At 45.3% G+C, this 27,835-nt stretch overlaps 2 protein-coding genes across 2 annotated transcripts in view; one reads left to right on the top strand and one right to left on the bottom strand.

Moving 5' to 3' along the window:
* Positions 1-22,468, bottom strand: part of LOC139407407 (VPS18 core subunit of CORVET and HOPS complexes) — a 37,854-nt gene extending 15,386 nt beyond the window's left edge. The window contains exons 1-7 of the mRNA XM_071151166.1: positions 22,037-22,468; positions 20,718-20,859; positions 17,990-18,081; positions 12,725-12,975; positions 9,579-9,758; positions 8,288-8,461; positions 7,962-8,087 (exon numbers count right to left, since the gene is read on the bottom strand). Of these exons, the coding sequence (XP_071007267.1) occupies positions 7,962-8,087; positions 8,288-8,461; positions 9,579-9,758; positions 12,725-12,975; positions 17,990-18,081; positions 20,718-20,859; positions 22,037-22,139 (1,068 nt within the window). The 5' untranslated portion in view covers positions 22,140-22,468. The remainder of the gene's footprint in view (positions 1-7,961; positions 8,088-8,287; positions 8,462-9,578; positions 9,759-12,724; positions 12,976-17,989; positions 18,082-20,717; positions 20,860-22,036) is intronic.
* Positions 22,469-23,704: 1,236 nt separating this feature from the next.
* On the top strand, positions 23,705-27,560 carry LOC139407408 (rho-related GTP-binding protein RhoV-like). Its single transcript, XM_071151167.1, has 3 exons — positions 23,705-24,167; positions 24,350-24,408; positions 24,854-27,560. Exons 1-3 carry the CDS (start codon positions 23,930-23,932, stop codon positions 25,298-25,300), a joined length of 744 nt encoding a protein of 247 aa, XP_071007268.1. The 5' UTR covers positions 23,705-23,929; the 3' UTR covers positions 25,301-27,560.
* The last annotated feature ends 275 nt before the right edge of the window (positions 27,561-27,835 follow it).

Raw genomic sequence — 27,835 nt, 5'->3', positions numbered from 1 at the left:
TCCATCATTACTTTAAGACATGAACGTCTGTCAATACCTCACATTTAAAGTTTCTTCTAGTGCAGTCGCAAAAACCAAGCGCTATGATGAAACTGGCTCTCATGAGGACCGCCACAGCAATGGAAACCCCAGAGTTACCTATGCTGCAGAGGACAAGTTCATTAGAGTTACCAGCCTCAGAAATTGCAGTTCAAGTAACAGACACATCAACAGTTCAGAGACTGGGTGAATCAGGCCTTCAAGGTTGAATTGCTGCAAAGAAACCACTACTAAAGGACACCAATAATAAGAAGAGACTTGGGCCAAGAAACACAAGCAATGGACATTAGACTGGTCAAAATCTGTCCTTTGGTCTGATGAGTCCAAATTTGAGATTTTTGGTTCCAACTGCCGTTTCTTTGTGAGACGCTGAGCAGATGAAGGGATGATCTCCGCATGTGTATTTCCCACCGTGAAGCATGGAGGAGGTGGTGTGATGGTGCTTTGCTGGTAACACTGCCAGTGATTTATTTAGAATGCAAGGCACACAACCAGCATGGCTACGACAGCATTCTGCAGCGATACGCCATCCCATCTGGTTTGTGCTTAGTGGGACTATAATTCGCAGAGTGAAGGAAAAGCAGTGAACAAGTGCTCAGAATATGTGGGAACTTCTTCAAGACTGTTGGAAAGCATTCCAGGTGAAGCTGGTTGAGAGAATGCCAAGAGTGTGCAAAGCTGTCATCAAGGCAAAGGGCGGCTACTTTGAAGAATCTAAAATCTAAAATATATTTTGATTTGTTTAACACTTTTTTGGTTACTACATGATTCCATAGTTTTGATGTCTTCACTATTATTCTAATATGAAGAAAATAGTCAAAATAAAGAACAACCCTTGAATGAAAAAAAAGTACTAAATTCTAAATTTATAATTCTAAAGTTCTAAAACTTCTGACCGGCCTTCAGAAAGGCCCCTTGACCTTTTCCACATTTTGTTATGTTACACCCTTACTCAAAAATGTATTAATAAACAATAAAAAATCCTCACCAATACCCCGTAATGACAAAGTAAAAACAGGTTAAGAAAATTGTGCAAATGCATTAAAAATAAAAAACAGAAATGCCTTATATATCATAAGTATTCAGACACTTTGCTATGAGACTCAAAATTGAGATCAGGGGCTGTTTCCATTGATCATTCTTGAGATGTTTCTACAACTTCACTGGAGTCCACCTGTGATCAATTAAATTGATTGGACATGAGTGGCGCAGCGGGCTAAGGCAATCCATCTCAGTGCAAGAGGCATCACTACAGTCCCTGGTTCGAATCCCAGATGTATCACATTCGGCTGTGATACACAATTAGGGCGGCACACAATTGGCCAAGCGTCGTCCAGGTTTTTGCCAAGGTCATTGTAGATAAGAATTTGTTCTGATTTTTAAAAAAAGGTTATATAAAATGTTTACATTTATTAGGAAAGGAACACACCTGTCTATATAAGGTCCCACAGTTGACAGTGCCTCTCAGAGAAAAAACTAAGCCATGAGGTTGAAGGAATTGTCCATGGAGCTCCGAAACAGGATTGTGTCGAGGCACAGATCTGGGGAAGGGTACCAAAACATTTCTGCAACATTGAAGGTCCCCAAGAACACAATGACCTCCATCATTCTTAAATGGAAGAAGTTTGGAACCACCAAGACTCTTCCTAGAGCTGGCCTCCCGGCCAAACTAAGCAATCGGAGGAGAATGGCCTTGGTCATGGAGGTGACAACAACCCAATGGTCACTGACAGAGCTCTAGAGTTCCTCTGTGGAGAAGTACAACCATCTCTGCAGCACCCCACCAATCAGGCCTTTATGGTTGAATGGCCAGACGGAAGCCACTCCTCAGTAAAAGGCAGATGACAGCCCTCTTGGAGTTTGCCAAAAGGCACCTAAAGACTCTCAGACCATAAGAAACAAGATTCTCTGGTCTGATTAAACCAAGATTGAACTCTTTGGCCTGAATGCCAAGCGTCCCGTCTGGAGGAAACCTGGCACCATCCCTACAGTGAAGCGTGGTGGTGGCAGCATCATGCTGTGGGGATGTTTTTCAGCAGCAGGGACTGGGAGACTAGTCAGGATCGAGGGAAAGACGAACAAAGCCAAGCACAGAGAGATCCTTGATGAAGTCCTGAGCACACTGGAGCAGGTTCTCAGACTGGGGCAAAGGTTTACCTTCCAAAAGGACAACACTGCCAAGCACACAGCCAAGACAAAGAAGGAGTGGCTTCGGGACAAGTCTCTGAATGTCCTTGAGTGGCCCAGCCAGAGCTCGGACTTGAACCCAATCGAGCATCTCTGGAGAGACCTGAAAATAGCTGTGCAGCAACGCTCCCCATCCAACCTGACAGAGCTTGAGAGGATCTGCAGAAAATAATGGGATAATCTCCCCAAATACAGGTGTGCCAAGCTTGTAGTGTCACACCCAAGAAGACTGGAGGCTGTAATCGCTGCCAAAAGGTGCTTCAACAAAGTAAAGGGTGTGAATACTCATGTAAATGTGATTTTTAAGTATAAATTAGCAAACATTTATAAAAACCTCTTTTTGCTTTGTCATTAAGGGGTATTTTGTGTCGATTGGAGGGGGAGAAAACAATTTGATCCATTTTAGAATAAGGCTGTAACCTAACAAAATGTGGAAAAAGTCAAAGGGCCTGAATACTTTCCTGAAGGCACTAATAGATGTATATAATGTTGTGTATACACAGTATGGACAGTATATGAATATAAAAGGTGTGTATAGCAGTAGTTATATAGGATGAGCCTAGACTAGAATACAGTATATACATATGAAGTGGGTAAATGTATGTAAACATTCGAGTGACCAGTGTTCAATGACTATGTACATAGGGCAGTAGTCTCTAAGGTTCAGGGCAGGGTACTGGGTTTGACTATTTAACATTCAGGTTGCCTGGAGATAGAAGCGCTTTCTCAGTCTGTCGGTCACAGCTTTGATACACCTGTACCGTCTCTGCCTTCTAGATGGTAGCGGGGTGAACAGGCCGTGGCTCGGGTAGCTGACCATAAAGGATATTCTTGGTCTTCCTGTGACACCGGGTGCTATAGATGTCCTGGAGGTCAGGCAGTTTGCCCCCGGTGGTGCGTTGGGCTGACCACCTCTCCAGGACCCATTTGCAAGGTTCAGACCCAGTGAGTGCTACGGGGCAATAGTAAATTAGTTCCGTTACCTTTGCTTTCTTAGGTACAGAAACAATGGTGGACATCTTAAAGCAAGTGGGGACAACAGACTGGGATGGGGAGAGATTGAATATGTCCATAAACATTCCAGCCAGCTGGTCTGGATCTGCTCTGAGGACACGGCTGGAGACGCTGTGTGGGCCGGCAGCCTTGCGAGGGTTAACACGCTTAAATGTGATACTCATGGAGAACGAGAGCTCACAGTCCTCAGGAGCGATGGCGGCCTTTTTGCTTGAAGCTGGCAAAGGTGTTTAGCTTGGCCGGGAGAAAGGCGTTGGTGTCCGTGGCTGTTTTTTTTAGTTTTTTTATATAATCCGTGATTGTCTGGAGCAATGTTCCCTCTAATTGTTTTCAGCACTGAGCATATTTCTGGTCTGCTGAGCGTAAACTGGAACATTGTGTGCAATTCTGTGCAACTTCTGGCACGCGTTTACTGTGAACACGGAGTCTGTACCCACTTTAAGTTACTGTGAACACTGAGGCTGTACCCACTTTAAGTTAGTTATAACAGTGGCAAAGTAGGCTACTGTAGCTATTTGATCATAATGTTGGCCTACCGGAGTGACCTACCATCCAAAACAAGGGAGAGAAATACATACCATAACATTTTAACATGGAAATAGCTGTTCTATCATTCAGCCTACAGGAGCAGACAATGTGTGGTGTTCAATGTAGACCTACTTTCCATGAGACTTTTGAGAGAAAAAAACAAGCAGAGTTTGACCTTTAACCTGTTTATGCACTTGTCCTTCAGACAAGGAGGTGACTGAAAATGTTGTGTTGTTTGATGCAAGAAACCACTTTACAAAATTAATTATTATTCCCATACCATTATTTAGAACTAGGAATTAGATATAGTCCTTGGTTCACTCCAGACCTGTCTGCCCTTGACCAGCACAAAAATATCCTGTGGCGTTCTGCATTAGCATCGAATAGCCCCCGTGATATGCAACTTTTCAGGGAAGTTAGGAACAAATATACACAGGCAGTTAGGAAAGCCAAGTCTAGCTTTTTAAAACATAAATTTGCATCCTGTAGTACTAACTCAAGAGTTCTGGGACACTGTAAAGTCCGTGGAGAATAAGAGCACCTCCTCCCAGCTGCCCACTACTCTGAGGCTAGGAAACAATAAATCCACTATAATTGAGAATTTCAATAAGCATTTCTCTACGGCTGGCCATGCTTTCCACCTGGCTACCCCTACCCAGGTCAACTGACTGGCACAGCAACCCGCCAAAGCCCCCACCTTTTCTCCTTTGCCCAAATCCAGATAGCTGATGTTCTGAAAGAGCTGCAAAATCTGGACCCCTACAAATCAGCAGGGCTAGACAATCTGGACCCTCTCTTTCTAAAATTATCTGCCAAAATTGTTGCAATCCCTATTACTAGCCTGTTCAACCTCTCTTTCATATCGTCTGAGATTCCCAAAGATTGGAAAGCTGCCGCGGTCATCCCCCTCTTCAAAGGGTGTGACACTCTAGACCCAAACTGCTACAGACCTATATCTATCCTACCATGCCTTTCTAAGGTCTTCGAAAGCCAAGTTAACAAACAGATTACCGACCATTTCGAATCCCACCGTACCTTCTCCGCTTTGCAATCTGGTTTCAGAGCTGGTCATGGGTGCACCTCAGCCAGGCTCAAGGTCCTAAACAACATTGTAACTGCCATTGATAAGAAACATTACTGTGCAGCCGTATTCATCGACCTGGCCAAGGCTTTCGACTCTGTCAATCACCACATTCTTATTGGCAGACTCGAGAGCCTAAATTTCTCAAATGATTGCCTCGCCTGGCTTACCAACTACTTCTCTGATAGAGTTCAGTGTGTCAAATCGGAGGGCCTGTTGTCCGGACCTCTGACAGTCTCTATGGGGGTGCCACAGGGTTCAATCCTCGGGCCGACTCTCTTCTCTGTATACATCAATGATGTTGCTGCTGGTGAGTCTCTGATCCACCTCTACGCAGACGACACCATTCTGTATACTTCCGGCCCCTCTTTGGACACTGTGTTAGCTAACCTCCAGACGAGCTTCAATGCCATACAACTCTCCTTCCGTGGCCTCCAACTGCTCTTAAACGCAAGTAAAACTAAATGCATGCTATTCAACCGATCACTGCCCGTACCTGCTCGCCCGTCCAGCATCACTACTCTGGACGGCTCTGACTTAGAATACGTGGACAACTACAAATACCTAGGTGTCTGGTTAGACTGTAAACTCTCCTTCCAGACTCACATTAAGCATCTCCAATCCAAAATGTAATCTAGAATTGGCTTCCTATATCGCAACAAAGCATTCTTCACTCATGCTGCCAAACATACCCTCGCAAAACTGACCATCCTACCAATCCTCGACTTCGGTGATGTCATCTATAAAATAGCCTCCAACTCTACTCAACAAACTGGATGCAGTCTATCACAGTGCCATCTGTTTTGTCACCAAAGCCCCATATACTACCCACCATTGCGACCTGTACGCTTTCGTTGGTTGGCCCTCGCTTCATACTCGTCGCCAAACCCACTGGCTACAGGTCATCTACAAGTCTCTGCTAGGTAAAGCCCCACCTTATCTCAGCACCCACTTATAGCAGCACCCACTCGTAGCACGCGCTCCAGCAGGTATATCTCACTGATCACCCCCAAAGCCAATTTCTCCTTTGGTCGTCTTTACTTCCAGTTCTCTGCTGCCAATGACTGGAACGAACTGCAAAAATCTCTGAAGCTGGAGACTCACATCTCCCTCACTAACTTTAAGCACCGGCTGTCAGAGCAGCTCACAGATCACTGCACCTGTACACAGCCCATCTGTAAATAGCCCATCTATCTACCTACCTCATACCCATACAGTGTTTATTTATCTTGCTCTTTTGCCCCCCAGTATTTCTACTTTGCACATTAATCTTCTGCACATCTACCATTCCAGTGTTTAATTGCTTTTAGTAATTACTTTGCCACCATGGCCTATTTATTGCCTTAACTCCCTTATCTTACTTCATTTGCACCCACTGTATATAGACTTTTTGTTTTCTTTTGTTCTACTGTATTATTGACTATGTTTTGTTTATTCCATGTGTAACTCTGTGTTGTTGTATGTGTTGAATTGCTATGCTTTATCTTGGCCAGGTCGCAGTTGCAAATGAGAACTTGTTCTCAACTAGCCTACCTGGTTAAATAAAGGTGAAATAAAAAATAAAAAACAAAAAAATTATTAGACAATCAGACAAATTATGCTACCCTCTGCCTATTGGCTACTTAACATATTCAAGACCGTCTCAAAATACAACACTGCCCCTTTAAGACATAAAAAGCTGTACAGAGTTTGTACTCTCGTAGGAAGTGACCACTCCCCATTGTTGACTACAAATGATTGGTTATGGCGCAACGGATTGTGTAGAGTACGGGCCCGAGTAGTACCTGTCAATGCAATAGTATCCTACTCTGATGTGTTCTGCCTACAAGAAAAACCTCTTGCAGTTAGTTTTGCATACAAAGTCCTGCATAGTTTGTTTTGTTTCGGCTAATATTACGTTGATTCGAGCACAATTCCCACGGTAAAAGGGAAAAGTTGAATATGTTAACTGAAAAGTGAAGTTCAATCTCACACACTTCCCCCATAATGCTCTCTGCCCTTTCATGGGCTCATCGGGAATTGCTCACCACAATGTTCTGAGTTCCCAGGAAGACATTTGCGGCAGAAATGAGTAGCATGCCCTGCTGGCTGTGTACTGGGCTAGAAAGTAGATATATTTTGGTGCAGTGAGAGAGAGAGAAAGAGAGAGAGAGAGAGAGAGAGAGAGAGAGAGAGAGAGAGAGAGAGAGAGAGAGACAGAGAGAGACAGAGAGAGACAGAGAGAGACAGAGAGAGACAGAGAGAGACAGAGAGAGACAGAGAGAGAGAGTCCGATGGGAGCTGCGCACGCCCGCAGCTCAGAGGGAACATTGGTCTGGAGTCCCTGCCACAATCGTTTCGTGTCTGAGCTGTTGAATTTCGACTGCACTTTTCTGAACTGTTGTTTTGCCACTGATTGCCTTATCGAGGTCATAGCTGGTCTGTTTGTACACATCCATGTTCCCAGTCACCTTGCTGTGGTTAAATGTGGTGGTTTTTGTATGCTAATATTTCCATCTGTCACAGTTTTTGGTTAGGATAAGTCCTAATCTTCTCAGTGGGAACAACATTCTCTATTAGGGATGCACGATATATCGGTGAACATATCGTAATCGGATGATATTAGCTAAAAATGTCAACATCGGTATCGGCCCGATGTCTAGTTTAACGGCGATGTTAAAAACCGAGCTAACCTGACCTACACCATTTTCCAGTAACCTGGCCTACACCATTTTCCAGTAACCTGGCCTACACCATTTTCCAGTAACCTGGCCTACACCATTTTCCAGTAACCTGGCCTACACCATTTTCCAGTAACCTGGCCTACACCATTTTCCAGTAACCTGGCCTACACCATTTTCCAGTAACCTGGCCTACACCATTTTCCAGTAACCTGGCCTACACCATTTTCCAGTAACCTGGCCTACACCATTTTCCAGTAACCTGGCCTACACCATTTTCCAGTAACCTGGCCTACACCTTTTCCAGTAACCTGGCCTACACCTTTTCCAGTAACCTGGCCTACACCTTTTACAGTGACCTGTAACCAAAGACAAAGCAGAAGCAGACAGAGGCCCACCTGTCCGTACCTGTCCGTACGTGTCCGTGCGTGTGTGTGTGTGTGTGACCCCACCTGTCCATTGAGGGTGCAGATGGCCTTGACGCGGTCAGGGAGTAGGAGTAGAAAGTGGAACTGAGTCAACACGATAGAGATGGGCTTGTTGAAACTGAAGTCTATGTCTGGGGTATAATCCCACACCTTATGGAGAGAGGGAAGAGAGAGAATGTATTATTTTAGTTATTTATCAGTGCTTCAGCTATATGAATTTCAGTACAATATAATTATTTTGAAAGACAACTGACAAAATGTATTTAAGGGAGCTTACCTCTACAACACATCAAACCTGAAAGTACACGAGCCTAAATACTAAGCACTATATAATAGCATAACAACAGTACCTGCACATCACTGAGCACCGAGTCCGGCCTGATGTAGTCCAGCTGACCGTAGAGAACTCCATTACCCATCATCCATGCGAAGGCCTTGGGGCAGGACCTGAGCTTGGAGGTGTAGAAGGTGATCTCACTGTAGCCCATGTTAAACGGAAACTCCTGGAAGCTGGGCAGCAGCTCCTAGTAGTAATAAAGGCATAACCTCTTATAAGCATTGCTATAAGATATTCTAAATGGCTTATACATGCTTATAACAAATTATAAATCATTATACTGGAAACTGGGGAGCAGCTTAATATTTAAGCAATAAGGCCCGAGGGGGGATGGTATATGGACAATATACCACGGCTATGGGCTGTTCTTATGTACGACACAACGCTGAGTGCCTGGATACAGCCCTTAGCCGTGGTATATTGGACATATACCACAAACCCCCGATGTGCCTCATTGCTATTATAAAACTGGTTAACATGAAAATTATGAAAATTAAACAAATCTTTAATTCTGTCTTTGGAATTGTTATTTCAAGTGTTTTGAATGTTATTATGAATTCTGAATGTTATGAATTCCTCTGATGGGTTCCCGAGTGGCGCAGAGCAGTAAAAATGAAGATTGTCAGCCAATCAGTATTCAGGGCTTGAACCACCCAGTTTATAAAACAAGCTATAACAACAAATATAACAAAAAATGGCATAGTTGCTAGAGGTCATTAGAGAAGTGAGAAAAGTGCATGGAGTGTAAATATTCAGATATAGTGTGTAAATATTCAGATATAGTGTGTAAATATTCAGATATAGTATAGAGTGTAAATATTCAGATATAGTATAGAGTGTAAATATTCAGATATAGTAGGGAGTGTAAATATTCAGATATAGTATAGAGTGTAAATATTCAGATATAGTAGGGAGTGTAAATATTCAGATATAGTATGGAGTGTAAATATTCAGATATAGTGTGGAGTGTAAATATTCAGATATAGTAGGGAGTGTAAATATTCAGATATAGTGTGTAAATATGCAGATATAGTATAGAGTGTAAATGCACTACATAACAGGGAGTGTAAATACACTACATAATACATAGGGAGTGTAAATGCACTACATAACAGGGAGTGTAAATACACTACATAGTAAATAGGGAGTGTAAATACACTACATAGTAAATAGGAAGTGTAAATACACTACATAGTAAATAGGGAGTGTAAATACACTACATAGTAAATAGGGAGTGTAAATACACTACATAGTAAATAGGTTGCCATTTGCCCTGTTTAAAAAAAAAGCCGCTGCAAACAGACCTGGTTCTGTGAGAAGACGGAGCTGAAGCCTTGCTGCTCGGACCCCTCCGCCACACGACCTACGAACTGGAACAAACGCTTCCTGGTGGTGGCGATGATGACGACTTTAGACTCCGGACCTCTCTCCACCTCTATACAGCATACAGGAGCAGGCTTCCCGTCCTCCTCCAGGGAGTGGACCTGTGTTACAATTACATACATTACACATTATAATAAGGACTGGTTTGGTAGAAAAAATACAAATCTAAATGCTACATCAAATACAGTCACAGAAGCTGGTAGCCTGCGGATAAGTTCACATGAAGGAGTGTAACCAATGAATGTACAGTAACTAGGGATGTACAGTAACTAGGGATGCACAGTAACTAGGGACGTACAGTAACTAGGGACGTACAGTAACTGGGGATGCACAGTAACTGGGGATGCACAGTAACTGGGGATGCACAGTAACTAGGGACGTACAGTAACTGGGGATGCACAGTAACTGGGGATGCACAGTAACTGGGGATGCACAGTAACTAGGGATGCACAGTAACTAGGGATGCACAGTAACTAGGGATGCACAGTAACTAGGGATGCACAGTAACTAGGGATGCACAGTAACTAGGGATGCACAGTAACTAGGGATGCACAGTAACTAGGGATGCACAGTAACTAGGGATGCACAGTAACTAGGGATGCACAGTAACTAGGGATGCACAGTAACTGGGGATGCACAGTAACTAGGGATGCACAGTAACTGGGGATGCACAGTAACTGGGGATGCAGCGTTGACATTTTTGGGCCGATATCCGATATTTTCCTTGCCAAAAAAACCCGACAGATATCGATAATAGATATGAAAAAATATGAGCGGCCTTTTAAGGATTCTAGTACAGTTAAATTGGTGAAACAATGTGTCATATGTTCATTTGTTCAGTTAGGAACAGATTGTTTAATAAACTTGTAAAAATCCATGAATGTATTTTAAATCGCACGACAGATATTCATGACAAAATATTTTAGCTGCCCCGCATTACAAAGATGCTTAAAAAAGGTGGCTCTTCTGACTATCCAATCTTGCCATGACAGAAGGGTAATCACGTCTGCTGCAGACACTGTTGAAGAGCTTATTTCTCCAGTCAGTTGTTTAGAATGGAGCTAGGAGTGTGTTAATATGTTTTCAATGAGAGTCCGCCGGTTTGTACTGAATGTTGCTGCGTACGCGGCCAAGCACTCGTTTTTGTTCCGGCAGGTTCTACATCATATAAAAAGTACTGTTCCATCTGGTGGAAACGTCTTGCTTAAAAGCCTTTTCGTTTTCACTCCAAGCTGTATGCTGTGAGTGTTTAAAATGACCCACTATCTTCCTACCTGTTGCCACTGTGTCAGATATGCTGCTGTAACGGATGTGAAACGGCTAGCTTAGTTAGCGGTGGTACGCGCTAAATAGCGTTTCAATCGGTGACGTCACTTGCTCTGAGACCTTGAAGTAGTTGTTCCCCTTGCTCTGCAAGAGCCGCGGCTTTTGTGGAGCGATGGGTAACGATGCTTCGTGGGTGACTGTTGATGTATGCAGAGGGTCCCTGGTTCGCGCCCGGGTATGGGCGAGGGGACGGTCTAAAGTTATACTGTTACACTGCGTCGGGCCAAAACACCTTCGTTCACAAACTGCCGACTCCGCATTCTTCCAAAGCCTTTGTCGTGTTCCGTGCATCATCACGTTGCACAGCGTCTACTTTGTTCTTGGGGATTTTCCAACTTTCAAACGTGCTTGTTGACAGCATTGCTTGCTGTTTGGGGTTTTAGGCTGGGTTTCTGTACAGCACTTTGAGATATCAGCTGATGTACGAAGGGCTATATAAATACATTTGATTTGAATTTTGATTTGGTTCTCAAATGCCATTGAAATGGCTGCAGCAGTATGAGAACCAGCACATTGTTGAGCAACGCAATACGGCTTTCCTCAGTACGAAATCCTCGTCGCCCCAATGTGCTGTCAGACTCAGCATGCTCATGGGGCTGACGTCGCTGGTCCAAATGTCAGTCGTGAAGCTAATAGCAGTGACGCCCAAAGCAGGTAGCTCATGGATGCGCTTTTCAACAATACTTTGTAACTCCGGTAGGGCAACATCTGAAAAATAGCGCCTACTTGGTAGTGTGTACCGGGGCTCGAGGTGCTCGACCAGTCGGCAAAAGCCAACATCATCCACGACGGAGAACGGTTGGTTGTCAAGGGCAATGATATAGGGGGCGGCAGCGTAGCCTAGTAGTTAGAGCATTGGATTAGTAACCGAAAAGTTGTAAGATCGAATCCCTGAGCTGACAAGGTTACAAATCTGTTGTTCTACCCCTGAACAAGGCAGTTACCCCACTGTTCCTAGGCAGTCATTGAAAATAAGAATTTGTTCTTAATTAACTGGACGCCATTATCTTGGCGTTAATGGATTTCGTCTTGGAGTTGTCTCGCTGAAATGTCCTTGCTCTTTCTGCTCGAATTAAACTTGTTTAGTTGTTGGAAGTGTGTGCTTAGTTTTTTCTTCTTTTGTTCTAAGTCGCTGAACGTCTTGGGGGGGGGGGGGGGGGGGGGGGGGGGGGTGATGCACTTTCAAATGAGGAATTAGGGTTTGTGCTATTGAAAGATTTCACTTTCTCCCTCGGGAAATAAATAGCAGCACAAATGTTGCATTTGGACTTTTTTGTTATCTTCCTTTGAAACTTCAAAATAGATCCACGCAGCAGACATTGTGGGCCAGGTTAGGAATGCTGTGTTGCACGTGTAGCGCTGTCTCTTTTGTGGCGTCATTACGTCACCCATCTATATTATACAGGTTTGACAGCGGTGTTAAACTAGACGTAGAGCCGATGTTGGCATTTTTTTTTATAGCTAATATCGTCCGATTCCGATATATCGTGCATCCCTAGTAGTAACCAAATCAGCATTGATGAATTAGTTTGAATGTCAAGAGGTTTGATAAGCATGGCTTTCCATTGGTTAAATTTACAAAACATCATCTTGGGGCGATGTTGTATTTTTTTACTCAATGTTTATTTTCAGATCCCATCACTGACCTGTTTGAAGTAGCCTACTGTGTGTGTGTGTGTGTGTGTGTGTGTGTGTGTGTGTCTGTCTGTCTGTCTGTCTGCCTGTCTGTCTGCCTGCTCACCTGTTTGAAGTACTGGTCAGGGTTGGTGTTAAACAGGCTTCCCTCTGAAGCAGAGATTTCAGCCTCGAAGATGATTCCCTGGCTGGTTCCCACTAGGATGGGCCCAGTGTTGGTCTCTGTCCCCAGCAGCTTGTTCCAGCCTACACTCTCTATGAGGTGTCCTCTCCAGCGGGACAGAGACCTCACCTTCTGGGTGTTCCTGTTCAGATACAGACACTCGCTGGTACTGAGAGAAATCACCAGGTGGGACCCTGCAGGGGACGAGAGGGAAGACCAGTGTTTAATCATTGATGTAATACTACTGAATAATCAGAAATACACAGATATCTGATTAGTTGCACTAGCTTATGAAAGGAGCATTGCATTTATTGTTGCATTAGCTGGTTGGTAAGCTTCTCTTCCGCATCATATAAATGACTGGCTGAGGCTTAGAGCTAACCAGATAATGCTGGACAGGGCTTCATGCTAACCAGATAATGCTGGACAGGGCTTCATGCTAACCAGATAATGCTGGAAAGGGCTTCATGCTAACCAGATAATGCTGGACAGGGCTTCATGCTAACCAGATAATGCTGGACAGGGCTTCATGCTAACCAGATAATGCTGGACAGGGCTTCATTCTAACCAGATAATGCTGGACAGGGCTTCATTCTAACCAGATAATGCTGGACAGGGCTTAATTCTAACCAGATAATGCTGGACAGGGCTTCATGCTAACCAGATAATGCTGGAACAGGGCTTCATGCTAACCAGATAATGCTGGACAGGGCTTCATGCTAGCCAGATAATGCTGGACAGGGCTTCATGCTAACCAGATAATGCTGGAACAGGGCTTCATGCTAACCAGATAATGCTGGAACAGGGCTTCATGCTAACCAGATAATGCTGGACAGGGCTTCATGCTAACCAGATAATGCTGGACAGGGCTTCATGCTAATCAGATAATGCTGGACAGGGCTTCATGCTAACCAGATAATGCTGGACAGGGCTTCATGCTAACCAGATAATGCTGGAACAGGGCTTCATGCTAACCAGATAATGCTGGACAGGGCTTCATGCTAACCAGATAATGCTGGACAGGGCTTCATGCTAATCAGATAATGCTGGACAGGGCTTCATGCTAACCAGATAATGCTGGACAGGGCTTCATGCTAACCAGATAATGCTAGACAGGGCTTCATGCTAACCAGATAATGCTGGAACAGGGCTTCATGCTAACCAGATAATGCTGGACAGGGCTTCATGCTCATTATGAAACATCAGAAATACAACTTCTTCAGGCACTAAACTCCTCAGCTAGATGGAAAATGACCTCCTCGGCCAAACGTCTCAATTCATTTCTCATTTATTGATTTATCTTCATTTATTCAATTTTTTTAGGGTGAAGTAGTAATAACTATGTTGTTGCTTGGTAACACAGATTCATGGGAAGAACTCGCTGCTAAGGGCAAGGAGTCGGCACAGGATGCCCACTCAATAAGAGGCCTGCGAAGGACACAGTGGAGCCCTCGATGACTCGACAACAAGTGTTTGAGATTGACTAGTGAGCAAGCATATCGAGTGCTCGGTTTGAGATTCAGTCTATTTCAGTATGCACCAAAATAAAATAACTAAGAGTATTGGGAATTGAATTGGTAGACTTAACTGTCGTTACTTTGGGGTAGTAATTAGATTAACCATAATGGTGTGATGATTTTTATTTTACCTTTATTTAACTAGGCAAGTCAGTTAAGAACAAATTCTTATTTTCAATGATGGCCTAGGAACAGTGGGTTAACTGCCTGTTCAGGGGCAGAACGACAGATTTGTACCTTGTCAGCTCGGGGATTTGAACTTGCAACCTTCCGGTTACCAACACTCTAACCACTAGGCTACCCTGCCGCCCCGATTACTCACATTAACTAGCTATGAATTAAAACGGCAAACTCTGTTGATAATTTACCTGAGAAGTACCCCTATGGAAAATGTATCAGTTAGCACAAATACTAATCTGACAATGAGGTAAAACATGAATGAATTGGAGGATCCTGATGCCATTCCATCTCTTTTCAAGTATTCTACTTTAGTTTCCTGCTCCCCGGTTCTCACCTGTGGGGTCCAGGAAGAGCTGCCCGGTTCTCACCTGTGGGGTCCAGGAAGAGCTGCCCGGTTCTCACCTGTGAGGTCCAGGAAGTTCTCCCCGGTTCTCACCTGTGGGGTCCAGGAAGAGCTCCCCGGTTCTCACCTGTGGGGTCCAGGAAGTTCTCCCCGGTTCTCACCTGTGAGGTCCAGGAAGAGCTCCCCGGTTCTCACCTGTGGGGTCCAGGAAGTGCTCCCCGGTTCTCACCTGTGGGGTCCAGGAAGTGCTCCCCGGTTCTCACCTGTGGGGTCCAGGAAGAGCTCCCCGGTTCTCACCTGTGAGGTCCAGGAAGTGCTCCCCGGTTCTCACCTGTGGGGTCCAGGAAGAGCTCCCCGGTTCTCACCTGTGAGGTCCAGGAAGTGCTCCCCGGTTCTCACCTGTGGGGTCCAGGAAGTGCTCCCCGGTTCTCACCTGTGGGGTCCAGGAAGTGCTCCCCGGTTCTCACCTGTGAGGTCCAGGAAGTGCTCCCCGGTTCTCACCTGTGGGGTCCAGGAAGTGCTCCCCGGTTCTCACCTGTGAGGTCCAGGAAGTGCTCCCCGGTTCTCACCTGTGGGGTCCAGGAAGAGCTCCCCGGTTCTCACCTGTGAGGTCCAGGAAGAGCTCCCCGGTTCTCACCTGTGAGGTCCAGGAAGAGCTCCCCGGTTCTCACCTGTGAGGTCCAGGAAGAGCTCCCCGGTTCTCACCTGTGGGGTCCAGGAAGAGCTCCCCGGTTCTCACCTGTGGGGTCCAGGAAGAGCTCCCCGGTTCTCACCTGTGAGGTCCAGGAAGAGCTCCCCGGTTCTCACCTGTGGGGTCCAGGAAGAGCTCCCCGGTTCTCACCTGTGGGGTCCAGGAAGTGCTCCCCGGTTCTCACCTGTGGGGTCCAGGAAGAGCTCCCCGGTTCTCACCTGTGAGGTCCAGGAAGAGCTCCCCGGTTCTCACCTGTGGGGTCCAGGAAGAGCTCCCCGGTTCTCACCTGTGAGGTCCAGGAAGTGCTCCCCGGTTCTCACCTGTGAGGTCCAGGAAGAGCTCCCCGGTTCTCACCTGTGGGGTCCAGGAAGAGCTCCCCGGTTCTCACCTGTGGGGTCCAGGAAGAGCTCCCCGGTTCTCACCTGTGAGGTCCAGGAAGAGCTCCCCGGTTCTCACCTGTGAGGTCCAGGAAGAGCTGCCCGGTTCTCACCTGTGGGGTCCAGGAAGAGCTGCCCGGTTCTCACCTGTGAGGTCCAGGAAGTGCTCCCCGGTTCTCACCTGTGAGGTCCAGGAAGAGCTCCCCGGTTCTCACCTGTGGGGTCCAGGAAGTGCTCCCCGGTTCTCACCTGTGAGGTCCAGGAAGAGCTCCCCGGTTCTCACCTGTGAGGTCCAGGAAGAGCTCCCCGGTTCTCACCTGTGGGGTCCAGGAAGAGCTCCCCGGTTCTCACCTGTGGGGTCCAGGAAGAGCTCCCCGGTTCTCACCTGTGAGGTCCAGGAAGAGCTCCCCGGTTCTCACCTGTGAGGTCCAGGAAGAGCTCCCCGGTTCTCACCTGTGAGGTCCAGGAAGAGCTCCCCGGTTCTCACCTGTGAGGTCCAGGAAGAGCTCCCCGGTTCTCACCTGTGGGGTCCACCTGTGGGGGAAGAGCTCCCCGGTTCTCACCTGTGGGGTCCAGGAAGAGCTCCCCGGTTCTCACCTGTGGGGTCCAGGAAGAGCTCCCCGGTTCTCACATTTGAGGTCCAGGAAGAGCTCCCCGGTTCTCACCTGTGGGGTCCAGGAAGTGCTCCCCGGTTCTCACCTGTGGGGTCCAGGAAGTGCTCCCCGGTTCTCACCTGTGGGGTCCAGGAAGAGCTCCCCGGTTCTCACCTGTGAGGTCCAGGAAGTGCTCCCCGGTTCTCACCTGTGGGGTCCAGGAAGAGCTCCCCGGTTCTCACCTGTGAGGTCCAGGAAGTGCTCCCCGGTTCTCACCTGTGAGGTCCAGGAAGAGCTCCCCGGTTCTCACCTGTGAGGTCCAGGAAGAGCTCCCCGGTTCTCACCTGTGGGGTCCAGGAAGAGCTCCCCGGTTCTCACCTGTGAGGTCCAGGAAGAGCTCCCCGGTTCTCACCTGTGAGGTCCAGGAAGAGCTCCCCGGTTCTCACCTGTGGGGTCCAGGAAGAGCTGCCCGGTTCTCACCTGTGAGGTCCAGGAAGAGCTCCCCGGTTCTCACCTGTAGGGTCCAGGAAGTTCTCCCCGGTTCTCACCTGTGAGGTCCAGGAAGAGCTCCCCGGTTCTCACCTGTGAGGTCCAGGAAGAGCTCCCCGGTTCTCACCTGTGAGGTCCAGGAAGTGCTCCCCGGTTCTCACCTGTGGGGTCCAGGAAGAGCTCCCCGGTTCTCACCTGTGAGGTCCAGGAAGAGCTCCCCGGTTCTCACCTGTGAGGTCCAGGAAGAGCTCCCCGGTTCTCACCTGTGGGGTCCAGGAAGAGCTCCCCGGTTCTCACCTGTGAGGTCCAGGAAGAGCTCCCCGGTTCTCACCTGTGAGGTTCTCACCTGTGAGGTCCAGAGAGCTCCCCGGTTCTCACCTGTGAGGTCCAGGAAGAGCTCCCCGGTTCTCACCTGTGAGGTCCAGGAAGAGCTCCCCGGTTCTCACCTGTGAGGTCCAGGAAGAGCTCCCCGGTTCTCACCTGTAGGGTCCACCTCCCCGGTTCTCACCTGTGAGGTCCAGGAAGTGCTCCCCGGTTCTCACCTGTGAGGTCCAGGAAGAGCTCCCCGGTTCTCACCTGTGGGGTCCAGGAAGTGCTCCCCGGTTCTCACCTGTGAGGTCCAGGAAGAGCTCCCCGGTTCTCACCTGTGAGGTCCAGGAAGAGCTCCCCGGTTCTCACCTGTGAGGTCCAGGAAGAGCTCCCCGGTTCTCACCTGTGGGGTCCAGGAAGAGCTCCCCGGTTCTCACCTGTGAGGTCCAGGAAGAGCTCCCCGGTTCTCACCTGTGAGGTCCAGGAAGAGCTCCCCGGTTCTCACCTGTGAGGTCCAGGAAGAGCTCCCCGGTTCTCACCTGTGAGGTCCAGGAAGAGCTCCCCGGTTCTCACCTGTGAGGTCCAGGAAGAGCTCCCCGGTTCTCACCTGTGAGGTCCAGGAAGAGCTCCCCGGTTCTCACCTGTGAGGTCCAGGAAGAGCTCCCCGGTTCTCACCTGTGGGGTCCAGGAAGAGCTCCCCGGTTCTCACCTGTGGGGTCCAGGAAGAGCTTGTGTACTCTGCTGTCATCCTTCCTCCCCAGTTCTATCTGGTTGGGCTGGTCTGGCTTGGCAAGGTCAATCCTGGAACAACATACAGAGGAAATCTTAATAAACTCCTTTATAAAGTCATGTTCACTCATCTTAGACACCAATACGGTAGATGCAATCTGATGTGGAAAACACACACACACACAGGTATTTCAGAATATATTTTACAAGAAATGAAATATTCATGCTTATTATCATTACCATTATACCAATCCAATGTTATACAGTAAGCATTCAAATCAATACCATCATAGTCCTTTACAGATCACCCTGAATGACTGACGAGATCAACCCTTATCCCTTTAATCCCATCACTTAGCAATCACATCAAGATCCACACTGCACCATTCACACGTTTGGTTCTTCTCACACAGATAGGCTTGGACAGGCATGGGTGACAAGGCCAACTGCTCCTTCAACATTTTTTCGGGGGGGGGCAAATGTTCAGGTCTTCCAGCGCGTGTTTTACTGTGAACACTGAAGTAACACTTTTATAGTCTGGCCAAGTAGGCTCCTGTGGATATTTGAGCATAATGTAGAGTGGAACTACCAACAAAACCAATACAGCCTACGTATTTATATGATATAGTCTACAGTGCATAGTCTACAGTGCATAGTCTACAGTGCATAGTCTACAGTGCATAGTCTACAGTGCATAGTCTACAGTGCATAGTCTACAGTGCATAGTCTACAGTGCATAGTCTACAGTGCATAGTCTACAGTGCATAGTCTACAGTACATAGTCTACAGTACATAGTCTATATGGTGTTCAATGAAGGTCTACATTTCATGAACCTTTCTAAACACATGAGGGACTGGATATGAACCTTGTATACACTTTATCTAGGCCTGATGTTTCACTGGTCTGTAACACCATGAGTTAGATATAGAGGACTGATGTTTCACTGGTCTGTAACACCATGAGTCAAATAGAAGCCTGATGTTTCACTGGTCTGTAACACCATGAGTCAAATAGAAGCCTGATGTTTCACTGGTCTGTAACACCATGAGTCATATAGAGGACTGATGTTTCACTGGTCTGTAACACCATGAGTTAGATATAGAGGACTGATGTTTCACTGGTCTGTAACACCATGAGTCAAATAGAAGCCTGATGTTTCACTGGTCTGTAACACCATGAGTCAAATAGAAGCCTGATGTTTCACTGGTCTGTAACACCATGAGTCAAATAGAAGCCTGATGTTTCACTGGTCTGTAACACCATGAGTCAAATAGAAGCCTGATGTTTCACTGGTCTGTAACAACATGAGTCAAATAGAAGCCTGATGTTTCACTGGTCTGTAACACCATGAGTCAAATAGAAGCCTGATGTTTCACTGGTCTGTAACACCATGAGTCAAATAGAAGCCTGATGTTTCACTGGTCTGTAACACCATGAGTCAAATAGAAGCCTGATGTTTCACTGGTCTGTAACACCATGAGTCAAATAGAAGCCTGATGTTTCACTGGTCTGTAACACCATGAGTCAAATAGAAGCCTGATGTTTCACTGGTCTGTAACACCATGAGTCAAATAGAAGCCTGATGTTTCACTGGTCTGTAACACCATGAGTCAAATAGATGCCCCGAAAAAGGCTTTTTATTAAGTTGTATTGATGCAAGAAACCGATTTACAAAATAAATTATTTTCCCCATGCATTGAATCAGACAAAGATGTCGGCCATTTTGGTTTCTTTGCACATTCCAGCCTCAACATACAACACTGTCCCTTTAAGACATTAACCAGCTATTTACCAGACTCCTTTATCAGACAGCTATTTTTACATTTTAAATGTAACCTTTATTTAACTAGGCAAGTCGGTTAAGAACAAATTCTTATTTAAAATGACGGCCTACAGGGGAACAGTGGGTTAACTGCCTTGTTCAGGGGCAGAATTACATATTTTTACCTTGTCAGCTCGGCGATTCGATCCAGCAACCTTCCGGTTACTGGCCCAATGCTAGAAATGTTAGCCTACAAGTTGTCCTCTTGTAGGACACAATCACTCTCCCATTGCTGACTAATAATTAGCTATATAGCTAATTTCACTGGTCTGTAACACCATGAGTCAAATAGACATTTGCTATATAGCTAATTATATCTGGGCTAATAACTCGCAAAGAATATCAACAAATGTGCACACGCCACTCTGCACTTTGATATGATAAACACCACTGGAAAAAGCCCACTTGTAGGCTACCGGTCCGAATTCTCCTCCGACGCGCCAGACATCTGCATATAATTAGGAATTGCTCATGTCGTCGCCTTAACAATAGGAGTCGTTGTCCCAAAGGCAGAAAGGCAGTCGACAAGCTTAGGTCCAATATAAGCCCATGGAAATACATCGGGCTTATTTTGGACAGATATTGGCCTCGCGCTTTCACCTCTCTGGATGTGCAATGCCTACAGCAAAATCACTAACTCAATCATGCCAAGTTAGATTTGTTTGTATTCAAAGGAGGGTGATACTACGTTGATTTGATCACAAGTCCCACAGAAGGGAAACGTTGATATAAATATAGTGTAAACTAACAGGGTGAACTCAGTGAAATTCAACCTCGTGCGTCTCCGGAGCCAAGACTGCCACGCACGCATGCAGCTTAGAGGGAACATCGAAAAGGGCTATTCACAACACCATGAAATCGCAGATTTCAAAAGTGTCTCCTTACCTCAGGAGAGTGTCCTTCCCTAAACTCATGCATAGCTGATTGTTACATACAGCAAAGTGGTTGATCTTCTCCGGGGGTGAGAAATCAATCCTCTGTTTGTTGAATATCGGCTTCTCCTCTTCGAGTCTCACATTCACAAACCCTGCAACGGATCACAAGCAACCATTAATATAATCACTTATCATGTCAATCATCATCATCGCTAGCCCAATGGACTAAAAGAGCCTAACGCTACTCCTTATAGTCCAAGGATGTTCTGTTTAGAGGAGAATACACCTCTACCTACATGCACACATTACCTTAACTAACCCATACCCCAGCACAATGACTCAGTACCAGTACCCCCTAACTAACCCGTACCCCAGCACAATGACTCAGTACCAGTACCCCCTAACTAACCCGTACCCCAGCACAATGACTCAGTACCAGTACCCCCTAACTAACCCGTACCCCAGCACAATGACTCAGTACCAGTACCCCCTAACTAACCCGTACCCCAGCACAATGACTCAGTACCAGTACCCCCTAACTAACCCGTACCCCAGCACAATGACTCAGTACCAGTACCCCCTGTATATAACCTCTTTATTGTTATGTTATTGTGTTACTTTTATTTTAGTCTATTTAGTAAATATTTTCTTAACTCTTCTTGAACTGGTTAAGGGCTTGTAAATAAGCATTTCATCAGCATTTACATTTGTATTCGGGGCGTGGTGACAAATAAAGTTTGATTTGATTTGAATTGATTTGGCAGCCACAACAGACAATATTATTGCGGTACGGTTCTAGAAACATAAAGTCCTCTACTTTCATATCACATCAAAATAATGTAACAAATGCAAAATACACACTTAGGCTACACTGTTTTAACACAGTTACAGACAGTACTTTTCAGTGGCAACACGTTTGTGGCATCCGACTTCCGTTTACACACAAGTGTTTAGAGACGCAGATATAAAATAAAACCCTCTAAACCAAACTCCCCAAAACAGAAAACCACATCGTATGTGTAATGGATCTCGGAGTATGTGTAATGTAATGGATCTCAGAGTCATGATCAAGGGCCAGGCCAGAGGAAACTCGTCAATATTAGGCGCTAGAAGGTAGTTCGCTAGTTAGCGTCTATGAATGGGTTACTTACAGCATTACCAACATCGTCAATTCTATCAAATCGGTATCAAGCGGAACATTAATACATATCATTCTACTAGCTATATTGAAGTAATGTGGTGCATAAATTCAACAATATAGATAGTCCCAACAATAGAGCCTTTTTATAAACAGACCCATTTGAAAGGCCCATAGCCTTGCCCCAGTACCTGAATGCGTTATGCCGATGTTGGCAGCAGACAGGCGGCTACTATGTTGCACAGGGTGCCTGCTGTTCTGCGAGTCTTCGTATTCATCCAGGATAGAAGACATTGAAAAACGTAGCGGTGATCTACAGCAGAGGAACTAACTAACAGCTAACTGCTACAAGGTCGGATCATGCGGTGGCATAAGGACTGGCTATGAGCTAACAAGGTACCGCTAGATTTCTGGAGTCTACAAAGAGCCCATTCTGTTGCGTGCGTCTCGTCAGAAAGGATTCAGAGCTGAAGCGTACTCTACATGATAGAAAACGGCATTATCTTAGCCATATAAAAAACAGTCAAAACATGCTAATTGTGTGCAACTTCCCCGAAAACTTACAAACGCACAAAAAAAGGGAAAGGACCCGTGTGTAGTCAGGTGATCTTGGCACCAAAATCACGTGATGAGAAGAATATTGTAGTTCTATAGTCTGGCACGAGAAGGCGCACTTTGTCCAATTTTCAAACAGCGACTGACATTTATTTTTTATATGCGAGGCTAATAAATACACTCCCCCCTCAAAAATATATCCAATTGTATTTGTCACATGCGCCAAATGCATGAAAAAAGAAAACGAGAGCTGCACACTAGGACCAGGATCATGCAATAATTGAATAAGCTAATATCCAACGTTTCGACAGACAAGCTGTCTTCATCAGGGTATAATGTGCTTGTAAGTAAATTATTATTTATAAGCCCTTAACCAACAATGCAACAAGAAAATATTTGCTAAAAAAAAGTATAATAATTATGAGACAAAGTAACAATCAAATAACAATAACGAGGCTTTATACAGGGGGTACCAATAATGAGTCAATGTGCGGGTACAGGTTAATCGAGGTGATTAAGGTAATATGTATACTTAACAAAAATATCCCAGACATTTTCCATACGCACAAAAAGCTGAGGACTATTTTTGTCTGTAATAAAGCCCTTTTGTGGGGAAAAACTCATTATGATTGGCTGGACCTGGAAATCCATAGATTAGGGCCTAATGAATGTATTTCAATTGATTGGTTTCCTTCTATGAACTGTAACTCAGTAAAATCTTTTAAATTGTTGCATGTTGCGTTTATATTTTTGTTCAGTATTAATAAGTAGGGGTAAAGTAACTATGCGTAGATAACAAATAGCCAGCAGCAGCAGCATAAAAAACGAGGGCAATGCAAATAGTCCGGGTAGCCGTTTTATTAACTGTTTAGCGGTCTTATGGCTTGGGGGCAGAAGCTGTTAAGGAGCCGTTTGGACCTAGACTTCGGTACAGTTTGCCGTGCGGTGTTAGAGAGAACAGGCTACATACAGGTAGGTGGCTGGAGTCTTTGACCATTTTTAGGGCCAATACAAGACCTTCGTTAATTATATTTCCTATAATTGTCTGTTGTCAAAATACACATTTGGAAGTAATTTATTGCACTTCTGATTCGTTGCATAATAGAGACAATGCAAACACTAAAAAGTTAATAAGATAAATAATTGTATTATTGTCACTTTCAAAAAAATAACATCACAGCAAATATTTTGGGAAGTAGTTTACATGTCAAAACAGCCTGCAATGTAGGAACACAACATGTTCACAAGGGTCTTACTATATATAGTGTCTGCCAATCCTCCGCAAATAGTTCACATCTTTCCTTCAGCTGGTGGAGGCGGGGCTATGCAAATCACAGCATGACTGAGCGGAAAGTTGCCTCAAAACCGATTCATATCACTGTCATTCACAACCCGACAAGGTGAGACTACAGAACACATCGCTTAATGAAGAAAAACTCTTCTAGAGAATCGCACTTCGGAATAGCCTAAAATAAGACTGAGTTTTTATGCACGGAAAAGTTACTATTCTTCAACTTTAATCGTCGGACATGCCACCTCAAATGGATTATTATTGTGAAGAATCCCGCGTCCCCTCTTCATGCGGATTGATAAACCAAGAGGCCGGGTTGGAGAGGGAGTCAGCGCCGGGGTTGGAGAGGGAGTCAGCGGCTATCAGCTGTATGCTGGTGGGGGACGGGGCGGTGGGAAAGACAAGCATGATAGTCAGTTACACCAGCAATGGATACCCCACGGAATACAAACAGACCGGCTTTGATGTCTTTTCAGGTGAGAACCTTTCAATTACTGGAAATACATTTCAGAAAAATAACTGTATAGCCTAAGTTTATAACCGTATAATATCCTTATTTATAAGAATTAAACAACTAAATGTATTGTTGATTTACAAACTCAAACTACTAACAAACTTGAGTTATGAAATAATTGTATTCTTGTGTTTTCTTCAACAGGTCAGGTCCAAGTAGGAGGAGCCTCAGTCAGAATACAACTACTGGACACAGCTGGACAGGTAACAATATCAGACTCTTTAAAAAAAATTATATATATATATATAAGAACATTATATCATCCATAATGAATAGTCTATTCTTGAATCTCTTCAGTCCAATTATATGACAACGGTTTGAAACATGTTGGGATGTAATTTTGAAATGAATTAGACACGTCTGCTTTGTAGAATCAGTCACAAACGTGACAAAAGATATGTAGCTGACAGGAAAGCATTCAGTCTTTCACATGTAGCAGCAGTAGTTTGGTTCTAAAGGCCACTACATGTCATACTGTGTGAGTCATCGTCTCTCTCTGTCACCGGCGTCCATTGTTGTTGTTGTTCTGACCCCCAGACAGCATTCACATTCACACACTGCTGAATCAGCTAAGCTGACCCCTCTCTCTCTTTCTCTTTGCCCCCTACCCCGCCCCTCCTCTATCTCTCTCTACCTTGACATTTCCAGGAGGTGTTTGACGATTTCCGCTCCCTCTCCTACTCCCACACGGACGTCTTCCTGCTCTGCTTCAGTGTGGTCAACCCCACCTCCTTCCACAATGTCACCAACAAGTGGATCCCAGAGATCCGAGCCTGCAACCCCTCAGCTCCCATCATCCTTGTGGGCACCCAGTCCGACCTCCTGCTGGACGTCAACGTCCTGATCAACCTGGCCCGCTGCGGGGTCAAACCGGTGCTGACCAATCGGGCGCGGAGCGTGGCGGTGAAGATCAGAGCGGCGGACTATGTCGAGTGTTCTTCGTTGACGCAGAAGAACTTAAAAGAGGCGTTCGACGCGGCCATCTTTGCTGCCATCAAACACAAGACCAGGAAGGAGAAGAAGAGGCAGCTGTCGGACAGACGCAGCAAGGCCTTCTCTAAATGCAGCTGGAAGAAATTATTCTGTTTTATCTGAGATGAGATCCCATGGGTCCTGGACAGAATAATGACTATTATTATTTATTAACTTATGAAGACTTACTAAGAACTTGTAGCTTTGGAATCGTCCCAGAATTGGTAAATGAACTGAGTTCTACTGGAGTCCTGGACTGAAGACAGTGGTAGAGTGGTATAGCGTACTTCACTAGCCCTTGCAGGTTTCACTAGCCCTTGCAGGTTTCACTAGCCCTTGCAGGTTTCACTAGCCCTTGCAGGTTTCACTAGCCCTTGCAGGTTTCACTAGCCCTTGCAGGTTTCACTAGCCCTTGCAGGTTTCACTAGCCCTTGCAGGTTTCACTAGCCCTTGCAGGTTTCACTAGCCCTTGCAGGTAACCAAGTAAGAACAGGTACTGAAGCTTAATGAAGACAAGAGAAAATTAAAACCAAGGACATTGAGTACATCTTGTCAGTGGGACAAGGCTGTCATGTAAATGGTGTGAATTCCTTTGCATGGTCTGGATTGGTGCCTTTTCTAACCTGAGAGCTTGCTGCGCTGCCTCTGTGTGATAGTCAGAGAGTCAGTGGGTTGTGAGAGAGAAGGATCTTTTTTTAGGTCGTCAGGGGTTGGTTGTTAGCCTTTTCACATTTGCATTTTTGCTGCCCAGCCACACAAAACAAGGCCTATTCATATTCAACAGTGTATGTAGGCTGAAGTCACAGCGCTAGGCTAGGTGCTACCTTCTTACCTGTGTGTGACCTGGGAATGGCTTCCACAGGCCATTGTGTTGGTTAGGGTGGCACGTAGCCTAGCGGTTAGGGCATTGGACCAGCCACCGACGAGGTAAAAAAAATCACACGGCACTTTTTATTGATTTTATCTTTTATTTCGCCTTTATTTAACCAGTTAAGGCCAGTTGAGAACAAGTTACAACTGGGACATGGCCAAAATAAAGCAAAAGCAGTATGACACAAACAACAACAACAACAACAGAGTTACACCTGGAATAAACAAACGTACAGTCAATAACACAATAGAAAAAGTCTATACGCAGTGTGTGCAAATGGCATAAGGCAATAAATAGGCAATAATTGCTCCAGGGTCGCGACCCCACTCTCCGAGGGTGTCTCAGGGAGAGTTGGGATGTGCCAAAAACCCACATAGGACTAATAGGAAACAGGACAAATATAAACACCCACCAAATGAATGAGTTCAATTATTAAGCTTCGATGCCGGGGCGGCAGGGTAGCGAGTTGGACTAATAACCGCAAGGTTGTAAGTTCAAACCCCCGAGCTGACAAGGTTCATGCCTCTGCAGAATGTTCTGTTGGGTTTTCAGCCTAAATGCCTCTGCAGAATGTTCTGTTTGGTTTTCAGCCTAAATGCAGAATGTTCTGTTTGGTTTTCAGCCTAAATGCAGAATGTTCTGTTGGGTTTTCAGCCTAAATGCAGAATGTTCTGTTGGATTTTCAGCCTAAATGTCTCTGCAGAATGTTCTGTTGGGTTTGCAGCCTAACAGTTCTCCACTAGGAGAAGTGAATGTCTGTGCCTCACATACTCCCTTAAAATACCTTTTCTTGAAAAACTTTGTCCCTCTTGAGACACCGTAGCCAGTATACACTTCCTATACCCTGGCCCAGGAGAAATCCCCAGCCCACTGTCTCTGTTTTAGCCTTTCTTTGTTTACATCGGTAGTGAGTAGAGACTAGAAAACCCCAGGCAATAGAAACCCCAAGACCGCCCAGCTCCCTTAACCTCCAGTGAATGAAACACCTAACTTGTCTCCGTCTGATTATACTCCTCACTCTCTATCTCCAGCCGATTCAACCCTACTGCTCTATAGAATACACTGTGTACATTATAGTAGGCTAAAATAACTCCTGCTTGAATGTTAACACTCACTTTAAATAGCCTGGGTGCCCGTCTAGGTCTGTGGTTTATTGGACAGGGATGTTATTGCCAGACCGATGGTGACTGTCAGTCCTAGCTTGTTTATAGAGATGAGGGTTGGCATCCAGGCTATATGCTGGTTATGCTTCTCGTGGAAGAGCTCATGTGAATTTGATATATATTTCTGTTTGTTTTAAACAGTTCATCAAATGTTTTTTTTTTTGTCTGCAATGTTACAGGTGACAAGGAATTTTCACCATAATGCTTCTAAAAGCTGTGAACAGTTTACCTTTGGGGAATCGCATATTTCTGTCACTAATCTTCTAAACCAAACCCTCTGTCAATACTTTGCTTTTTCATACTGTGTTTGAATGAAGCGATGGAAATAAATAATTTAAACAAATCCAAATGTATATTATTTTGTCATCATTTATCACTGATATATTTTAATAAAAAAAAAAATATGTATATTGACATTCCATTGTGTGGCTCCAGAGAATCTTAAAACCATGTCTAGCACCTCAGAATGATATGAAGGTCTGTTTAGGGAGAACCCTACTGGAGTCTGATGGGCTTTTAGCATTGGGAGGTTCTGAGTATTCTGTACCAACACCCCAGATTCCTTATACCTGGACCATCACATTACCTTAGGACAGGGTTCCCCAACTGGTGGCCCGCGGGTCA

This window comes from Oncorhynchus clarkii, chromosome 4 (genome assembly GCF_045791955.1).
Source record: "Oncorhynchus clarkii lewisi isolate Uvic-CL-2024 chromosome 4, UVic_Ocla_1.0, whole genome shotgun sequence".
Lineage (NCBI taxonomy): Eukaryota > Metazoa > Chordata > Actinopteri > Salmoniformes > Salmonidae > Oncorhynchus > Oncorhynchus clarkii.
Note: the sequence above shows the minus strand (reverse complement) of the source record. Positions and strands in the feature narration are given on the sequence as shown.